The sequence below is a fragment of the Rattus norvegicus genome, chromosome 11 (assembly GCF_021556685.1).
Source record: "Rattus norvegicus strain SHRSP/BbbUtx chromosome 11, alternate assembly SHRSP_T2T, whole genome shotgun sequence".
Lineage (NCBI taxonomy): Eukaryota > Metazoa > Chordata > Mammalia > Rodentia > Muridae > Rattus > Rattus norvegicus.
In genome coordinates this window covers 96,944,736-96,965,717 of record NC_141544.1, presented here as the reverse complement: position 1 = coordinate 96,965,717, position 20,982 = coordinate 96,944,736, and the positions used below count along the sequence as shown (strand labels likewise).

Below are 20,982 nucleotides of genomic sequence, written 5' to 3'. Positions count from 1 at the left end.
GCTCTGTAGACTAGGCTGGCCTCAAACTCAGAGCTTTGCCAGTCTCTGCTTCCTGAGTAGTGGGATTAAACGTGAGCATCACTGCTGGCTTCTCAGCTAAATTCTTATAGCACCAATTTCATCACTTCTGTATTACCAGATGCCAGAGGACATTGCCAAAGGGTGAGTTCTACCCTCCCAAGAGAGTAGTGATGATACAGATGGTGTGGACATTGACTTAGTGACCCAGAGTTTGAAGAGCATCAACATAGCTAGAGGCCAAAAATAATCCTATTCTGACAAGTTTGAATATACTGGGGGTGGGGCACACCACGAAAACAACAAACCACACCACAGGGACTGGACACAACCTCAACTGGAAGAAGCCAGGTCTGCTGTGAGCTGTGCAGAGCAATACGATATTCTGCTAATCTCATATCCCATTTGCAGTGTCTGCACAGACAAGTCTCTTCATATTTAATAAATCCAGATGCCTTGATTGCTGTTTTCAGTCCTGCAAATGACTGAAAATATTTTTACTCTTATTTCTAGTCAGAAGATCACTCTCCATACAGCAAAGCTAGCCAGTAGAATGGAAAGCAGGCAGGCACCTGGCCTTCCTGCACCTTGCACTTTGTCCCTAACAAGCGCCTTACCGCTTCTGGTCTTGGGTGTGGCCCCCAATTCAGACTCTTTGTTAATTTCAGGTCCTCCCTTAGACCACAGAGGCTGTGACTGGTTCTAGTCCACACTGGAATAGACCTAGCTGCTATCTTGTCCCTTTTGACTACCCCCAGAATGCTTACCAAGCACTTTGACACATATAGCCACTTCTGTCTCCCTTGGGGTGAGGCACTAGCTCCCTTTCTTGTACCACCCAGTTCTCCTGACCACAGTTGCCTTGGTGTCTGGTTTAGAATGTAGCCTACTGGGACTGACTAATCATTTTGGCATAGAACTTCCTTCCCAAGAAGGGTTGGAAGGTGCCCTGAGTTCCACAGCTGCCCTTGGAATATGGTATATCTGAAACATTAAAAAAACCCTACCCTGGGGTTGGAGAACCAGAGAGATGGCTCAAGTTAAGAATATACACTGGGGGTTGGGGATTTAGCTCAGTGGTAGAGCGCTTGCCTAGGAAGCGCAAGGCCCTGGCTTCGGTCCCCAGCTCCAAAAAAAAAAAAGAACCAAAAAAAAAAAAAAAAAAAAAAAAAAAAGAATATACACTGACTGCTCTTCTAGAGGTTCTGAGTTCAATTCCCAACAACCACATGGTGGCTCACAACCATCTGTAAGGGATCCGATGCCCTCTTCTAGTGTGTCTGAAGACAGCTACAGTGTACTCACATACAATAAATAAATAAATAAATAAATAAATAAATAAATCTTTTTAGAAAGAAAGAAAGAAAGAAAGAAAGAAAGAAAGAAGGAAAGAAGGAAAGAAAGAAAGGAAGGAAGAAAGAAAGAAACCCACCCACCCTGCTGGGACTAGGCATGGTAACACAAGCCTTTAATCCAGCATTTCTCAACTGGTAGGTCTCAACCCCTTTCTAGGGTTGAACTGACCCTTTCACAGGAGTCACATATCAGATATTTACATTAAAATTCACAACAGTAGCAAAATTAGTTATGAAGTAGCAACAAAAATAATTTTATGGTGGTGGAGGTGTCACTATAACATGAGGTACTGTATTAAAGGGTCAGACATCATTAGGGAGGGTGAGAACTATTGCTTTAATCCTAGCATTCTGTGGGGCAGTGGTGGGTAGATCTCTGAATTTTAGGTCAGCCAGAGCTACTTAACTGTGCGGTGAGATGGAATCCTAACACTTCCACCACACAGAAATATTAGTCTGCCCAGATGAGGTACCAGTGAGTTCCTGCAGCCCCTTCAGGAAAAGCTGTCCCCACCAGACTCTGATTCATCTGGGGTACACTCAACAGTAGACCACTCTGCCACTCTCGCAAAGGACCCTCCTGTGGCTGTGCTAATAAACAGACTAGTCTTCCCTCCAACTGTTCCCTGATCCTCTTTTCCATGCCCTGTTCTTAGAGCCCTAGTTATCACCAAAGGGCCCCTCACAGCTCTCAATTAGGACTCTGACCCCAGCTTTCTTCATTACTTCCTCCATCCAAGGCAATGCCAGCCTCTTTTCTTGGCCTACCTTCTTTCACACTGATGAAAGGAAAGAGTACCTGCTCCTCTGGTCTCCTACAGATGCCTAACATAGAAAGACGGCTTTCTCCCTTGTGGTCAGAAATCACCATTCTGAGCTCAAAAAACCAGGAGACTCCCCAACCCCCATTTTTTTCCTTTTTTCTTTTTTTTCGGAGCTGGGGACCGAACCCAGGGCCTTGCGCTTGCTAGGCAAGCGCTCTACCACTGAGCTAAATCCCCAACCCCCATTTTTTAAGGTTCTTGTGTGTGTGTGTGTGTGTGTGTGTGTGTGTGTGTGTGTGTGCGCGCGCGCTTTTGTTCTTGTTTTTGTTTTGCTTATTTTGTTGCTAGTGGTGTTTTTTTTCAGACAGGGTCTTTCTATGTAATTCTGACTGTCATGGATCTTGCTCTGTAGCCCAGGCTGGCCTCTCCTTTTGAGTGGGTTTCTTGGCCTTGTTCTTGTTGCTGTTTGTATTTCAAGACAGGTTTCATAAGGCCCACGCTGGCTTTCAACTATGTAGCTAAGAATGACCTTGAATTTCTGATCCTCCTGCCTCCACTTGCCAAGTGGTAGGAATTGCTGCCCACAGCTATTATGTAAGTGGCCTGCTGGCAAATCACTACCTATGTACACCCACCTAGAATAGAAGCCCACAGCTTGCATGTGAGACTCCTCACCCTGAATGTTTAAAACCTACACCACTAGTAATAAAGTCCTTGAACACAAGTGAGAAAGGGTGTGCAGTACTAGGATGGCAGCTATTATGTTGGCTTGCTAACAGAGAGAAGTACTCAGCATGCTAACAGAGAGAAGTACTCAGCATGCTAACAGAGAGAAGTACTCAGCTTGCTAACAGAGAGAAGTACTCAGCATGCTAACAGAGAGAAGTACTCAGCTTGCTAACAGAGAGAAGTACTCAGCATGCTAACAGAGAGAAGTACTCAGCATGCTAACAGAGAGAAGTACTCAGCATGTTTGTCATCTTTTTTACTAGCATCTCTAGAAGAGACAAGGAAAGGCACCCCTACCTCCTTCTTTACAGTGTGTAACAATCTCAGAGACCACATGCACGTATTCTCTGGAAAAGCCTAATGTCTATCCTTATCACACCTACAGGCTCTAGAAGGTAGGTCCCAGGAAAAAACTGACAAAGAACATGAAGCCCAAGGTTAACTGTGCTGAGATACAAAGAAAATGGCATGGGAAAAATTAACAAGTACCCAGAAAAACAGCCCCCTACTGCCCAAAGGCAAAAACAACTGTCAAGTGCAGTGTGCTGCTGTGCTCGGTGTCCTGTGTGTATAGGCATAAAACACGAACATTTGTTACTGATTTACCCAGCCACACATTGGGAGCAGCAGGAGAGATAATAGAATGTATAGCTGCATAGCAAAGTCTGCATATCATTCACACAGCTCATAAGGAAGCAGCACGTGCAAGCTGCTAAGAACACAGGCGAGGAAGGTGCCTTAGGCAGGCAAGGAAGGACAGAGACAAGTCTTCACACAGTGCATATAAACATTATCCCAACAGCGAAGGAGGAGAAAGGAGAAAGGCGAAGGGCGAGGAGGCAGGGAAGGGGGGGGGAGCAGGGAGGGGGTGGGGGAGCAGTGGGAGCAGGGGGCGGCAGGGGGGAGGAGTAAAGCTGAAGCCTGTTTTTAAAAAACAAAAAAAACAAAAACAAAAACAAAAAAAAAAACCCACAGGTGCATGCCAGAAGACACAGCAAGAGTCAGAGGTGAGTGCTACCTTTGAGAAGTGTTCGTATGTAAAGGGCCAATGACTTTTGCAATTCATATGCATTTTAAATTTCAAGGGGCTGGGGAGAAGGTTCAATGGTAAAGTGATGGGTGCACAAGCATAAGACCCCGAGTCTGGACACCAGTGCCATGTAGGCAGACAGCTGCAATAGCACTCATCTGTAACCCAACTCCAGGCAGTGAGAGACCCTGTCTCAAGAAATAAAGCAGAGAGCTATGGCAGAGGAGACGCCTGAAAGTGACTTGCCTAGAGTAACTTGCCCAGAGAGTGGCACTATTAAAACTTGTGGCCCTGTTGGAGTAGGTGTGTCACTTCGGGCATGGGTTTTAAGACTTTCATCCTGGGCTGGAGAGATGGCTCAGCGGTTAAGAGCACCGGACTACTCTTCCAGAGGTCCTGAGTTCAACTCCCAGCAACCACATGGTGGCTCACAACCATCTGTAAAGAGATCCGATGCCCTCCTCTGGTGTATCTGAAGACAGCTACTGTGTACCTATATATAATAAATGAATAAATCGGGGTTGGGGATTTAGCTCAGCGGTAGAGCACTTGCCTAGCAAGCGCAAGGCCCTGGGTTTGGTCCCCAGCTCCGAAAAAAAGAATAAATCTTAAAAAAAAAAAAAGACTTTCATCCTAGCTGCCTGGAAGTCAGTATTTTGCTAGCAGTCTTCTGATGAAGGTGTAGAACTCTCAGCTCTGCCTACACCATGCCTGCCTGAATGCTGCCATGTTCCTGCCTCAATAATGGACCGAACCTCTGAATCTGTAAGCCAGCCCCAGTTAAATGTTGTCCTTTATAAGACTTGCCTTGGTCATAGTGTCTGTTCACAGCAGTAAAACCCTAACACAGAATTTGGTGCCAGGAGTGGGGTATTGCTGTGACAGACCTGACCATGCCTTTGTTTGGAAAAATGTAGATTTGTAAAGCAATGGAATGCTTTAAATGGGGCTTAATGGGCTATCCTAGTAGAAATATGAAAGACTTTGCTGCTGAGAGTGATTTCAATTGTGCAAATCTGGCCCAAGAGGTTTCAGTGAAGAATTTCAATATGTGACCTAGAGACTGTATTTGTGGTACTTTGGTGAAGAACGTGAATACTTTTTGCCCTTGTCTGAAGAGTCTGCCTAAGACTAAGGTTAACTGCATTGAAAAAGGAATTCTCAGAAATGCCCATCATAGACTTTGTTCTCTGGTTAAATCGAATGAAGAGCATTTTAAACAAGCATAGCAAGTTGAGAAAGGAAAATTAGAAAATATATGGTTTGAATATTAAAGGGGCACCAGGAAGTGAAATATAGATGAATCCTGTATTCAAGGATATTAAATTGAATTAAGGGAGTAGTGACCTTGGGGCAATATCCCACCCAGCTAAGTAGTACGGGCACAGTAGTACAGACCTTTAATCCCAGGAGGCAAAGATAAGCAGATCTCTGAGTTCAAGGCCAGCCTAGAACAGAGCCAAGTTCTAGGTGAAGAAAAACTTAAATCCAGACTTGGTGGACCATACCTTTAATCCCAGTGTTTAGGAAACAGATATGTAGCTCTGAGTTCAAAGTCAGCCTAAGGAGCAAGTTCCAGTGAAGGAGATGGTGATAATGTAATAGAACAGGGGGGCCATGGTGCAGTTGATGGCCCAGGACTGAAGGGGTCATGCAAAGGAGTTAAGGCTTGGTTCCATGAAGAGAGCCTGTGAGAGACTATTGATGAAGCCTAGTTGCAATGGAAGACCCCAGCGTATTGTAGGGACGCCAGTACCATGGGATGATGACCAAGAACAGAGTAGCAGTGGAGTGGATCAGTTTAGAGTGCTACAGAAGGCAGAGCTGGAGAAGTGACACTAGCCCTTTGGAGGAGCCCAGAAGATCATGGGTCCCAGACACTGGAACACTGGAACATTGAAGCTGTCTCAGAGACACCAGAACTGTGGGCTATCTGCTGAGGAAAGCTGCTAACAGGGAGTGGAGCCATCCCAGGAAGAAGTTTGTTGTAGTCATCAACAAAAATGAAAAGGGAGTTGGAGATCTGAAAACTGCTTTGACATCAGACATGAAGATGCAGAAATTGGAATTTGTCCAGCTGGTTTCCTGTCTTGAATTAGGGATCTCAGAAAAGCCTTTGAACTTTTAACATTGTTTAGAGTACCATAGACTATGGAGACTTTTGAAGCTGGACTAAATGTATTTTGCATTATGCTGTGTTTGTGTATGGCTCCCACAGACTCATGTTTGAACAAGCCTATGGAGGCCAGAGGGTGGAATACTATGGCTTGTATGTGCTCAGTCCAGGGAGTGGCACTATTAGGTGTGGCCTTGTTGGAATAGGTATGTCACTGTGGGTGTGGGCTTTAACTCTCATCCTAACTGCCTGGAAGACAGTCTTCTGCTAGCAGCCTTCAGATGAAGATGTAGAACTCTCAGCTCCTCCTGCACCATGCCTGCCTGCACACTGCCATCCTTCCCACCATGATGATAATGAACTAAACCTCTGAACCTGTAAGACAGCTCCAATGAAATGTCCTAATAAGAGTTGTCTTGGTCATGGCGTCTCTTCACAGCAATGGAAGGACTAAGACGAGTTACTCTAAGTCACTCCAGTTCCAGGGATCTAATGCCCTCTTCTGACTACCGTAAGTGCCAGAAGTGCCATGTAGTGTATGTACACAGACATAGCCAAAGCACTCACATACATAATTATTTTTAAAGAGAGAAAATGCACATAATGTAGCACAAAAACAGAAAACTTCTGGGGATGGAGAGGTGGCACAGAGGTTAAGACTTTGTACTGCTCTTCCAGAAGAGTTCAGTTCCCAGCACCTTTGTCTGGTGGCTCACTACCACCTGCAACTACAGCTCCAGATCTGACTCCCTCTTCTGGCTTCCTCAGGCACCTGCACATACAATACCCTGAAACACAATTTAAAATAAGTCTTAAAATAAAAAACTTCTTAAAAGTTTAAAGCTAGTTCAAAAACTTGGAAATTTGCTTGCCCATTGTGAGTATGAGCTAAAATGTCTTTCTGTTCTAAGATGATATGAGTCACTCAATGAACATCAGCCATGGTGAGGAAAACCTGATTCATTTTTCTTTGTGGTACTCAAGATGGAATCCAGGGTTGTGCATGCTAGGCAAGTATTCTATCTCTGGACTCTGTTCCCTGCTAAGTCACATTTCTAACCCTTCCTACGTCAGCTAAAAGACACAAAGCTTCTCTTCTATCAACACACCAAGCATTCTTCCGGTCACAAAGCTGAAGTTGGTAGGGACTTGAAGGTAGGCAAAGCCAATAGAGCTGAAAGGTTCCTTCTAGCTGCAGCTCCAACGTGTCACCTCATCCCACATTCAAAGGTTTGTCTGTCCTTCCCACAGGCCTGGCTCACATGTAGTCTTCTGAGCAGCAGCATCCCACATCCCTGTCCACCTTCTGATGGCACAGCAGCCAGTTCTCTGTCTCAGTATCTAGGTGGTTTCACCTTAGAAGGAGGGAATGGTGAGGCATCAATTATTTGGCCACCAAAGCAAATACCTGGGCTCTGGACTTTACAGGTAGCCAAGACACATCAGCCAAACTATACTACAGTTTCTTCTTTTTATCAGCGAACATGCAGTTTTCAGACATTAGCGGGTTCCCTGACTTTAGAGTCATTCACCCATGTGTGTATGAGCACATTGTGTGTAGATGTAAATCTGTACACACACGGAGGTCAGAAAGAGCACTCAACTCTTCAGAGTTGGAGTTACACGTGTGTCTGTAAGATCCCAGCTTGCTGCATGGGTGCTGGGATTGAAACTTCAGTAAGCACGCCCAACAACTGAGGTGTCTCTCCAACCCCAGGCTTACAAAAATAATGTATTTCAGAATTTAACTATTTGTCTACACACAGGAATGGACATTTTGGACTTGAAGAGAGCAGAGACTTGCACATTTTCTCTTCACACTTCTCTCAGCTGCTCAACTGAACTCTCCTTCTGCTCCCAGGAATACCAGTGACTGAAATCAATGAGGGTTAATCTGAAGAAGAGCCTGTCTGTTTGTCTGTCTGTCTGTCTTCAAACTCTGAGCTGCCTCAAATTACAGGAGCCTCTGCTATTTTCAACCTGTTGGTTTAACCTCAAGAGAACTGGGCTGTGAGATGGCTCAGTGGTTAAGAGCACTGACTGCTCTTCCATAGGTCCTGTGTTCAAATCCCAGCAACCACACGGTGGCTTGCAACCATCTGTAAGTGATCCAATGCCCTCTTCTGGTGTGTCTGAAGACAGCAACAGTGTACTCAAACACATAAAATAAATAAATCTTTAAAAATATATATATTAAAAAAAAAAACCTAAGAAAACAGGAGCGGTGGTCTAGGCCTTCAGTCTCAACACTCAAAAGCAGTCATACCTCTGCAAGTTCATGGTCTACACAGTGAATTCCAGGACAGCCAGAGATAATGTAGTCAGGCACGGCCTCAAACAAGAACCAAGAGCTGGAAAGACCTTTTAATCCCTGATCTGATGTCAGCCTGGGGCTCCTGCACATCTCAACTGTCACCAAGCAAAATCACACAACACTCTGCCTACATGGTTTTGTGGTACTGGGGCAGGGAGCCTATCTTTAGAGATCAGCAGTCACAGCTAAAACACATGGCATCCTAGGTGTAAGTTACAATAGTCCAAAAGAGAATAGAAAATGCATGTGAAAGAAAACTGGCCGTACATTGTTACCTCTCAAAGGAAATAGGAAATTTTTTCCTATTATCTCTACTTCTAGAAATGTTCAACAATCCATGGAAGAACTCTTCCCCAAATGAGCAGTAAGTGATGTTTTCCTCAAGCAGAAGGGATGACTGTGCACGGTCTGTGCCCCTGGTGAATGGAAGCTGTGGGTACACAGGGTCCAGCCAGAACCAACTGAGGCAGAGGAAACAGCTTCAGGCAGGAAGAAAAAAACTACAGCTCAGAACTAGACTCTGAAAAGTATGTGTGCACATATCTCCCAACAAAACAGACATTCGGTCATATTACAAGCATACGGGTCTAGGGGAAATGTTCTCTTATGTCAATAATGACACGACTGGGCAAAGAGATTACAGAAACACTTTCCTGTTTTCAATCCCCTATAATGTTATCTGGTAGGGAATGAAGTGCTACACCCTGAGTTCTGGCTATAGTGACCAAAACAAGAGAAAGGCAGGGCTGAGGCTGCTGCCACAGAGTTCCTTCTTTGAGGCCAAGGACTCAATGTCTGTAACCCCCTTTCCACAGTCCTTTTCTGGGAAAATGAACAGAGGAAGTTCATTAAGGACAGAGATGAGTCTCTGAGGTACTATATGTAGTAGGTACCTGAGAGGTGAATAAGCCTTGGCCCCTCCTTACATTCTGGTCTCTAAATTAGGTATTTGTTTTGCTTACCAAACAGAACCATCTTAAGTGATCCCTCTTTGGTTATAATAGTCTGTTTTGTTTTTTTTTTAATGAAAAACAAAATCTTACTGTGTATGTGTAGATGTGGGGAGAGGAGGAGGGGAGATAGGGAGAGAGAGACAGACACTGACAGAGACAGATAGACAGACAAAGAAAAATGTGGAAAGTATGGAGGTTAACAGGTAACTTTGTAGATATGATTCTTCCTTTCTCCTTTATTTGTGTTCCAAGGATCAACTCAGGTCAGTGCCTGAACCTTTCACCCTGCTTTTTAAAAACCACAAGGTCTACTTTTTCAGCAGGCCCATCCTATGCCCCTTTCAGAAGAGTGCTTTTCCAGGCTTCTGTTGGGACATTTCTCCTCAAAAGTACTGGAACTGACAGACACTCACAACCCAGATCATCTTGCACCCATCTCTCAGAATCAGTACAGCATAAATTTTCTCTACAGGCGTGGATATCTGACTTCTGCTGTAGGGGTTGGTTTGGTGTGGCTATGTGTTCAAATTCTGTACCCCAAGATCTGGTGCTCCAAGACAAGGAGATCAGTTTTAGTTATGTACAGTTTGTCCACCAAGTTATCTCTGATTGCTTAATAAAGATGCTTACAGCCTGGGCTGGGCAGAAGAGAGGGGGCAGAGCAAAGTTCCCAGGCTTGAGGTCTCAGGCAGGAACAAGGAGAAAGAGAGAGGACACAGGGGGAGAAGCTTCCTTCCACCATTCAGGAAGTGGATTGTGAGCACGTGGTCACGAGGGCCAGCCTGTTGGGAGTAGGAACAGCCCAGGTGGAACATGGCAAGTGATGTCTCAGGGTCATTGACAGGGAGGGAGACGGAATAGCACAGAGGGGTGATATTGGCCCAACTCCAGTGCTTAAAGACTTATTGTAAATATAAACGTTTAGTGTCTTTTATTTAGGAACTAAATAATCAAAGGTGGGATAGAAACCCCCAAATAATATTTACCATAGCACTGTGCCTCCCTTCTTCCCTCTGCATGCTCATGTATGAAACCACACTCACACATGCACACGTCTACATGGCCACCAAATCCAACCCCTCTGTTCTTCATAGATTTCTCCTGAAACCACCGTGAATAGTCCTACTGTCACTGTCCCAGAGAGGATCTCAGATTTAAAAAGACCACTTGCTATAAAGGTAGAGGCTTTGAAAATGCCAGGTGCAAATGTCAAACAAGTACAATTTCCTGACACTGCCGTGAGGATGTAAACTGCTACCACTCACGAAACTGCTCAAGAGAATGTGTTACAGACCACATCCTAATCCAACCCTGACTCTTTCTACATGAGAAGCCCAGAAAGTAGTGACTACATCCACCTTGGAATAGGCTCCCAGTACCCACACAGCAGCTTACAACCACAGTACTCCAGTTCTGGGGAACTTGGTACCCTCTCTGGGCTTCTCTGGGCATTGCATGCACATGGTACACATACATACACACAGACAAAACAATCATACACAGAACATAAAAATAAAGCTGAGCAGTGGTAGTGCACTCCTTTAATCCCAGCACTCAAAAGACTGGAGTATTTAAGTTCAAGTGTAGCCTGGGCTACATAGCAAGACCCGGTCTCAGGAAAAGAAACAAAAAGACTGGGGATGGGGGGTGCAGCTTTGTTGGTAGCACTTGCATAGTCTGGGAGCCATTTCTACCACGACATTCTTAAACTCAGGTGGTGGAGTCCAGAGGTACAGAGGTTCTTGGCCATTCTACTAAGGTGGGTATTTTGTAAATAAATAAATAAGTTTTAAAGAAGAGAGATATTCATCATGGGAGGTATCTTTAAAAGTAAAATAATGTAAAGAAAAAAGAGAAACTAATTGATAGTTGAAGCAAGCCCTTTAAATCCCTTTGGCTCTCTAGGATTAGGAGTCTCTTTGCTTATGTATAGAATACATTATAAGAGTTTATACTCTCCTAGATTATTAAAGACAGGACCTAGTAGCTGTGTAGCCCAAGCTACCTTGAAGTCCTGGAATTGCAGCAAGTACTGGAATTATTGACACACATTCTCGATACGAATAACGGAACACACTCAAAATGGAAGGATTTTTTTTTTTTTAAGACAAGATTTTTCCAGGTAGGTTTTGCTGTCCTGGAACTCACTCTGTAGACCAGTCTGGGTTTGGTTCTTTTTTTTTTTTTTTTTTTTTTTTTTTTTCGGAGCTGGGGACCGAACCCAGGGCCTTGCGCTTCCTAGGCAAGCGCTCTACCACTGAGCTAAATCCCCAACCCAGGCTGGGTTTGAACTCAAGAGATCTGCCTGCCTCTACCTCCCTAGTGCTGGGATTAAAGGTCTGGGCCACCACCACTGAGCTCTTTCTTTTTAATTTTAAACTACATCCTGATAAACTGGCAGCCTGATTCACAGATCTACACAAAGAACCCTGTGGGGGCAGGGGCTGTGGGGGTTTCACTCTAGAAGTTGGAGACAGCTCACAGGTTAAGAGAACATTGCTCTTGGGGTTGGGGATTTAGCTCAGTGGTAGAGCGCTTGCCTAGCAAGAGCAAGGCCCTGGCAAGGCCCTGGGCTCGGTCCCCAGCTCTGGAAAAAAAGAAAAGAAAAAAAAAAAAAAAAAAAAAAAGAGAACATTGCTCTTATAAAGGATTTAAATTTGATTCCCAGAGCCTACGTCAGGCAGCTCACAACCACCTGGAACTCCAGCTCCAGGAGATTCTGGCCACCAAGGGCACCTGTACTTATGTGCATTCCTACACACACACACACACACACACACACACACACACACACACACAAAATTAAAAATAAAAATCATGGGGTTGGGGATTTAGCTCAGTGGTAAAGCGCTTGCCTAGGAAGCGCAAGGCCCTGGGTTCGGTCCCCAGCTCTGAAAAAAAGAACCAAAAATAAATAAATAAATAAATAAAATAAAATAAAAAAATAAATAAAAATCATAAAAAAATTAAAAAGCTCCATCCCATGATGTAGTAGTGAGCATCCTCATTTCACTAGGGTATGAACACTCTTGGATTATTTCTTTGGAAGAAATGAATGAGGAATGAACAATTTAAGATTAGTAGAATAGAGTGTTGCCAGAGGGTCTTCTAGAAACATGGTCTGTTTTCATTTTATGTGGCCCAAGCTGATTTAGTTGGTTGGCCAATATTTTCATGTGTTACTTCTATCTTTACCCAAGCTAGCTACCCAACAGTAAGCCCCAGAACCACAACACCTCAACAGGCCCGAAGCAGCGCTCAAGAATCCTGTGCACCATTAACACTCACGCTAGATGAGAATGGATGCTTATCCCATAAGCGGTCATGATGTTCCTACCCTACAAAGTTGAGACTAGGGAGACAAGCCTTCAAGCAATCTCGTATGAAATGCCTTCTCTTCACTAACTTTCAGGGACAGCAAAGCTCTCCTGGAAGAAGAGCTGGTCAGCTCAGCCACAGGAAGGATGGGTCTTTTAGGCAGAACAAACTAGGTGCATAGCAGTCAAGGAAAAAGTAGGGCAGGCAAGTGTAGGCGCTGGAAGCAGGATGAACCCTTAAGAGTTGAGTCTACAGGCAATGGACAGCCACTAAACACATTCTGGACATCAAGACAGCTGAGGGGAAAAGGTAGAGTACAAAAAAATAGGACATGGGGGCCTTTGAACTGTACTGCGTGGCTCAGTGATTTTTAGTTGCCTCTTGAAGTTTGGAAAGTTCACTAGAATTCCTTAAAAATGTCCCCTTGTGTATCTTCCCAGCCAGTGATTGTAGCAGGTAGATAATGTACCCACAGTCCCCAACCTCAGAATGGCTAACACCCATCTTCATCTAGCCACAGCCTCTGTCACCATCAGGCAACAGCAGAAAGATATCTGGTCAGAAAATGAATATAAGATTCTCAGCTTTCCTTCCCCTGACCCCCACTCCCCAGCAGTTGCCAAGATGGCTAAAATGGAACAGAAAAAGTGGACCTTCCTCAAGTCCACCTACCATCGACTGGACCCAGACCAACTGTACAACATATGCAACACCTGTGGCTTCAGCAGAATCAGCACTCACTACTTAAGCACTTGAAAAAGGCCAAAAAGGAGGCACTACCCATGGGGAAGCCAGAGGTGGTGAAGGCCCTTCTGAGGGACATGCTCATCCTGCCCAAGATGGTCAGCAGCCTGGTGGACATGTACAATGGCAAGACCTTCAACCAGGAGAAAATCAAACCAGAGAGAGATGACCTGAGCAAGTTTTCTATCATCTACCAGACTGTGGAGCATGTGCGGCCTTCATTCCCCTCAAGTAGCAATACTTAATAAAGAATGTCAGCTCTACTAGGTGGGTGGGTCACTTGCAAAAAGGTCATGTAGGGCTCAGCCTATGATAAGAGGTCAAAGATCATCAGGAAAGAAGGAGTGGTGGCTGTAATACCAATATTTGCAAGGCAAAGAAGGCAGGATCTGGAATTCAAGACCAGCCTGGGCTGCATGAGACTCTCAACCTCCCCCTGCCCCCCTCTTCCCTACCCACAATCCATAAAAGGTCCACTCTCCAGTCTCTAAGGCCTATGGAGACTTTCTAAAGTTATAAATTGGAAGCTTAGTAGCAGCAGGCTCTTTTCTAAGGCTTCCACTTTGCTTGGCTGTGGAGAGAATATCTTCTGTCTGTATGGATGTGGCACCTGTCAACAATAAATCTGACCTATAGCTTAGGCTAGAAATAGGAGATGGAACATATGCCAAGCAGAAAAGATTCTGAGATAGTGGCAGGCACAGGAGGTTTGCCAGGAAGATATGACAAGACAGGCTCATAGTACCTCAGTACAGGTAACCAGCCACCTGGCAGAATGTAGATTAAAATGGGTTATTTCAAGTTATGCTCTAGTCAGAGAAGAGCCTAGCTCTATGGCCAAGGTTATCTGTAAATATAATTTGAGTCTGAGTCTTACTTTGGGGCTGGGATGTAGGACCAGCTCTAACTTCTACACTTGGCTGGGATTAATTTTGCGCTTCCCTTTACCCAGTTCTATGAAAACAAACACATGCTTACTCTCCCAAATATTAAAAGGTAATTTGCCTCAGTATAGTATGGTCCAATAAGCATCCATTTGTACCATAGAGAGAACTAACTACAAACAGCTATGACCTCCTCCTAGGCCTGCCCCTCATCTAACAACTGGAATACGTGCACCCACCTGAGCATGCTAGCTGCCCATGCCTACAGCCTTAGCATCACAAGACCAGTTCAAATAATCCTTTCTACTCAGTGCTATCCTGTCTCAAGACCAAATAAATAAACAAACAAATAAACAAATAAAATAAAGGAAAAAAGAGGTGCATGCAGACAACATGTATAAACTCAACACAGCTAGTATGGTGCATGTACTTGGGAGATAAGACAGGAGGATCATGAGTTCATGGCCAACCTCTAATACCATGTATCTCTATGTATCTCTGGCTGTCCTGAAGCTCACTGGGTAGACCTGGCAGGCCTCAGACTCACAGAGATCCACCTGGGTCTGCCTCCCTAGTGCTAGAATTAAAGACATGAGCTACCATGAATAGTGAGACTTTTATGTTTTGGGGGGGGGGGGGGGGAGACAGACAGACAGACAAAATTTACAACAAGTGCCTGTCTGCCCTGGCCCCATAGCATGCTGTGCTTGGCCCTCTGACACTTTACCAGGACACAAATACAGACTGCCTTTCCCCAGCTGCAGCTACTCCTTTCTGTATCTGTTTAGAAACACACTGCATTAAAGAGCACCAGAGATAAAAAGTCCCAAGAGTAAGATGACCTAGAATTCATCAGGAGGGGACATTTCCCCTTGACATAAAGTTTATGATTATTTCGCATATATTCTATCTGTTTTTATGTTCTCAATAACAATATTCAGTTTATTAAAGTCCTTGCTAGAGGGAGGAAAAAGAACAGCATAACAGGAGAATTAAGAACGGGGAGTGGGGGTTGGGGATTTAGCTCAGTGGTAGAGCACTTGCCTAGCAAGGGCAAGGCCCTGGGTTCGGTCCCCAGCTCCGAAAAAAAAAAAAAAAAAAAGAATGGGGAGTGGGCTAGAGAGATGGTTCAGTTGGTAAAGGCCTTGCTGCAAAGCATGAGGACCTGAGTTTGATATCCAGTGCTGAGAGGCACAAAGCTGTGTGTACAATTCCAGACTTGGGAAGGTGGACACAGGGTCCCTGGGGCTTGCTGCCAACCTACCCAGCTGAATCAGTGAGCACCAATTTAGTGGAACTCTTGTCTCAAAAAATGATAGAGAGAAATTGAGAACAATATCAACTTCTGGCTTACACATACACCCAGAAAAGCTGAGAAGTGACTGATAATGCTCTTGCACTTGCTTCCTGCTTTATGTATTTGGTGTGACCCACTCCATGTTAGGACAAGTCAGAACAGATGCATACTTGTTTTCCAAGAGCCTGAAAACCAGAGACATGCAAATATTAACCCAAAAATCCTTCAAGGAAAACCGAAGCCCCCACAAAACCCTGCTCAGCAGGACCTAAGAATGGTTTCTCCTGTGGTTCTCTAGAAGTACAGGTGCTTCATTAAAAGTCAGTATAAACCAATCAATCTTTTTCTACCTACTCTCCTCCTCTGGGTTCCTTTAAACGCCACTGCATTCCACTACCTGGGTTTAGGAATTCCACCTTCACCAAACACTGAGTTTTCTGCCCAGTTCTGCCTACGAAACTCGCACACAAGTCTCTTCAGTGTCCCTCCCAGTATCCTTGTGAGACAAACTAGACAAGTACCATTTCACAGATGCAGTTCCAGATTAGAAAGGTCAAGCAGAGCCCAAGGTCACAAAGTCAATGAGAAGGGGTAGATTCCAGAGTTTCACAACATAATGGTCACTGTAATAGGAGAGGTTGATCAGGTGACCCCAGGAAAGTACTGCCTCCTATATTCTTCCTACTACAGAGGACTAGAGTTCCCTGAGAAACTAAAAAGCGCTGAATCACAGTGGGGTGACCCACTGTAGATGAAGGACAGGGAAGGGTCTAAAGCAAGTGGTACAAAGCAGACACCTAAACAAAGAAAAGCTGCCCATGACAACGGTGGAGAGATTCTTTGGTCACAGTCTTCTCAATACCCCAAATACTCACTGACAGTTGTTTTAAAGAGACAACAGGGACTAAAGGTACAGGTCAGTAGCAGAGCACATGCTGAGCACAGGCAAGGCAAGACCTCAACCTCCAGCAAGTAAGACCAAAGAAACAAAGGAAGAGCTTTGATGAAAGTTAAAGTGGAAAGACCAAGAAGCTGGACCACAGGGCAGTGGACTGCCTGATGGAGGCACCAGGCTGCACACTGCTCTATCTGTGCAGTCTAGGAAAGGCTAAGAAGGCTAAACTCCAGTCAGAATTGTCAAACTTGCTTTTTCCTCAATGAAAGATGCTTCCTCTCCACTGAAATGTTCCAGAACCTTCCCAGGGTTTTAGTCTGCTCCCCACTCCTCAATAACTGAACACAGGGTTTCATGAGGACTACATAGGACTTTCATGGGAGCTACTTCCTCAGCCCTAGACTTTCATTATTCCTCATCTAATACAAGTCACTATGGTCTAAAGTGCCTCCTAAAATGGCCAAATTTAAACAACAGCATCATCACTGGAGGAAGTAATGTGAAATCTAAAGATGTGTGGATTAGCCCAGTATAAATCTTCTTAAACTCTACCAACACAGGAAATCAAGTCACCAGCAAAGTAAACCCTAGAGAGAAAACAAGCAAACCAAAGCAGGGAAAACACCCAATAAGCTTGGTTAGTTTTAAAATGTCTTCTTGACAAAGGTGACAGTCATCTGGGAAGAGTGGAACCTCAAGGAGAATATGGCCTGCAAGCCTGTGTTGAATTCTTTTGATTAGTAATCAACATGGAAGGCCCAGCACACTGTAGGCAGTGCCACCACTGGGTAGGTGGTCCTGGATTGTAACCAAAAGCACTCCTGAGCAAGCCGTGGAGAACAAGCCAGCGTGCAGCACACTCCACAGCCTCTGCTTCAGGTCCTCAGTCTGGGGTCTGCTCAAAATAAATTTGTTTTGTTTTGAGGCAGGGTCCTGGCTGTACAGGAACTCTCTCTGTAGACCATTCAGGCTAGCCTCAAATTCAGAGATCTGCCTGTCTCTGCCTCCCAAGTGCTGGGATTAACAGCATGCACTATCACAGCTGTCTGATTTTTATTTACTTTTTTATAAGCACAAAGGTTTTGCCTGTATGTTTACTGCACCAGTTTATGCCTGCTACCCACTGATGTCAGATGAGGGCTTTGGAACCCTTGGAAATGGAATCATGGATGGCTGTGAGTCACCTTGCAAGTGCCTGGAATTGAACCCTGGTGACTTTGTAAGAGCTACAAGTGGTCTTATCCAGGGACTGAATCATCTCTCCAGCCCCTTGGGCCTTACTTGAGTTTCTGACTTGGCTTTTCTTGATGGGGTTGGGGGTGGTGATAAAGTGTAACATAAAATAAACCCTTTCCTCCCCAAGTTGCTTTTGGTCATGGTATTTTTCACAGCAACAGAAAGCAAACTAAGATAACTTTTACTCTTAGACAGCAACCATTGAAGAGCTCACCCAAATGTAGTAGACAAATGTTGTCTCCTCCTCAAAGATACACACACCCCAGTCCCTAGAACCTCTGACCATCTTTCACCATATCCCAAAAAAGGACTTTATAGATGTGATTAAAGATACAGACAATAAGATTATGTTCCGGGCTGGAGAGATGGCTCAGCAGTTAAGAGCACCCGACTGCTCTTCCAGAGGTCATGAGTTCAATTCCCAGCAACCACATGGTGGCTCACAACCATCTGTAAAGAGATCCGATGCCCTCTTCTGGTGTATCTGAAGACAGCTACAGTGTACTTATAATAAATAAATAAATAAATAAATAAATAAATAAATCTTTAAAAAAAAAAAGATTATGTTCCATTATTCCAAACTGATCTGTGAAATGCACAAAATGGTCTCTAGCTGAATTTAGAGAGTGTCAGAAGAACCAGCCAATGTTAAAATAGGCCACAAAGAAAGCACAAGATACAGTCCATCTCCAGGAACAAAACCTGGCCCCTGACAAATGGCCAGGAAAGAGGACTCCTCAGCCTGACAAGTGTGAGAAGTAGAATCTGAATAGCAACTTGAATGGAATTGAAAGTAGATTCTGTCCCTAAAGGTTCCATCGAAAAGTGTGTATTGCTAGCATCTTGGTTTCAGCCCTGGAACTAACACTCATCAAATGTTACATGTGCCTCTGACACAAAGAAATGATCAAATATAAATCTGTGTAGTTTTAAAATGCTAGATGCATGGGATTTGTTACTACAGCAAAAACAAGCAGCAATATCTTACAGAGATACAAGGCACCTTACAAGGCACGAGGCAGCTGTATTATGGTGTATCCAGTACACTTCAGTCTTCCTCCAGACCTCAGATACTTCTACAGCCCTCCCTCCTCTGTCTGTCTGTGATGACAACTTGCTCTTCTAGATCCGCTACACTGGGCTTTCCCAAAGAATCCTTGCCCTTCACTTAGAGATAACTCAAGTATATCAACACTGTATTTGTGGGCTGGAGACTTGGCTCAGATGTTAAAAGCACTCACAGGCTGCTCTTGAAGAAGACCCGGGTTTCATTCCCAGCACTCACAAGGGAGTTCATAGCCCCCCTGTAGCTACAGTTCCGGGGAATCTTATACTCTCTTCTGACCTCTAAGAGCACCAGACATACATGGTGCACTTATATATAGGCAAGCAAAAACACTCATACAAATAAAATAAACCTAAAAAAAAAATTAAGAAACAAAAACACTAGCTTGCTGAACTGCCTACAAAACTGTCCGAGGGCCATTCTGTAGTGGTACCAAACCACTGACACGATACCCACTCCTTCTGCCCTACTGAGGCTTCTCTGCTTTAGCCCAGCTTCCTTCCAAACAGCTTTGCTCCACCCCACCCCCACCCCCTCCATCCAGTTAGTCACCAATGTGTCCACATATTCATTCCCCTTTCTCTGGAATCTGTCTTCCTCTTTCAAGTTCCAGCATCTAATGCTGGTCTTTATGATCTCTGCTAACTAAGTCTTCTACAACCAAATGATACCATACCCTAGACAGTAATCTAAGTGAAAAAAGACAGAACTCCCACCAACCCCTCCGAAGAAAAAAAAAACCCAAATTGCCTTATTTGGCCTCTCTTGGGTCCCTAATTCATCTCCAGGGACTCAGGGGCCTTCCCAACACTAATGCTGCACAACCTCAAGGCAGACCACATGTAAACTCTAGGTACCAGTTGTTTGGCCAAAACGCCCATCACTAACCATGCCAGCATCTGCTCATCCCCATGACGTATCCTTGACTACTTTGCTTCAAAGATCCAAAACTCTCCACCTACAACAGTCCTTCGTGATGCTTTCACAATCATCTGCTGGGAACGGTGGCCTATCACCCTCCTACTTTTCTCTCTAGAGCTCAATCTGTCACCTACTCTACGAGGCTGCTACAGTCTACTCAACTAATCGACACTTTAGCACCCACAAAAATGACTGAGCATTGACACAACTGTAGTGTTTCTCTACCAACCGATAGTACCAACCCTCAGGGGAAAGGCTGTGCCACAGGCAATTTTCTAAACACTTCAGGAAACTCAGTAAAATGGCTAAGCGAAACAAACACTCAGCAATGCTCCGTGGGCAGAGGGCACCCTGGCCCTTCACTCCCTAAGTTCCCACAGCTATTTCCTGCTACCCTTTGGCCAAGTTGACACACCTTGTGGAAGAAACGGGAGCACTCTTCTCTGTTCCCATTGCCTATAACCCAAACACATACCAATCTTCCAATTTTATCTTCTATCCACCCTCCTCCAACTCATTGGTGTGGTTTTCGTTTTGTTTACTTATTTTTTTGTAAAAGAAGACACGCGTTACACTGGGTAAAACCTCTGGCTGCCTCTTTCTCTTTCTATATTCGGTGCGAATCGAAGCAGAGAAAAATCTGCACTCAAGCACACAAATGACGAGGCGGCTCAGGACGATGACTCACTAGCCGGGGTTGCTGGGTTTGCAGAGTTCGACCCCAGAAAAACTAGCCAGCAGTCCCTGTCTGCCAAGAAAGGCCAGGAAGACCACGGGAGGACCCTTGCACCTATCCGGCGCCTAGCGGACGCCGCAGGTTCTCGCCAGGGTCAACAGCCGGTCTAACTCGGCCTCACCCTCCCCGCCCGGAAGGTCCGACCACCCGGTTCTTGCCCCTGACCACACTCACATTTGGCTGACCAGCTTCTGCCGAAAGGCGGCGCTACGCCAGTCGGTCTCCTGCCCCGAAACGTCCATGCCCGGAGCCCTACTCCTGTAGCCCGAGTCCCTATCGGCCACCCCGCCGCCGCCGCCGCCGCCGCTGCCGCCTCTACCACAGCGACAGGCCCGGAACGCGGAAGCCTAGCGATCCCGCTACTGGGCCACACCGGAAGTACAGAGAGGATTGTGGGAAATGGAGTCTCGCGTCTGTATACGCATGCGCGACACACACACACACACACACACACACACACACACACACACACACACACACACGCACGCACGCACGCACGCACGCACGCGCGCGCACACACACACACACTCGCTCACACACACACTCGCTCACACACACGCGTGCTCGCGCGCACACACATTTGCTCGCTCACTCGCTCACTCACTC

General features: G+C 45.2%; 1 protein-coding gene across 7 annotated transcripts in view; it reads right to left on the bottom strand.

The window, feature by feature from the left end:
* The window catches only part of Med15 (mediator complex subunit 15), a 74,331-nt gene extending 53,573 nt beyond the window's left edge, over nucleotides 1–20,758 (bottom strand). For 6 of the 7 annotated variants that reach the window (XR_015632833.1, XR_015632834.1, XR_015632835.1 and 3 more), the window contains exon 1: nucleotides 20,551–20,758. Coding sequence is in view for 4 of the 7 variants with exons in the window: in XM_087576670.1 (XP_087432796.1) it covers nucleotides 20,551–20,618 (68 nt within the window). In the remaining 3 variants the exon portion in view is untranslated. 7 annotated transcript variants of the gene reach the window in all.
* Between the last annotated feature and the right edge of the window lie 224 nt (nucleotides 20,759–20,982).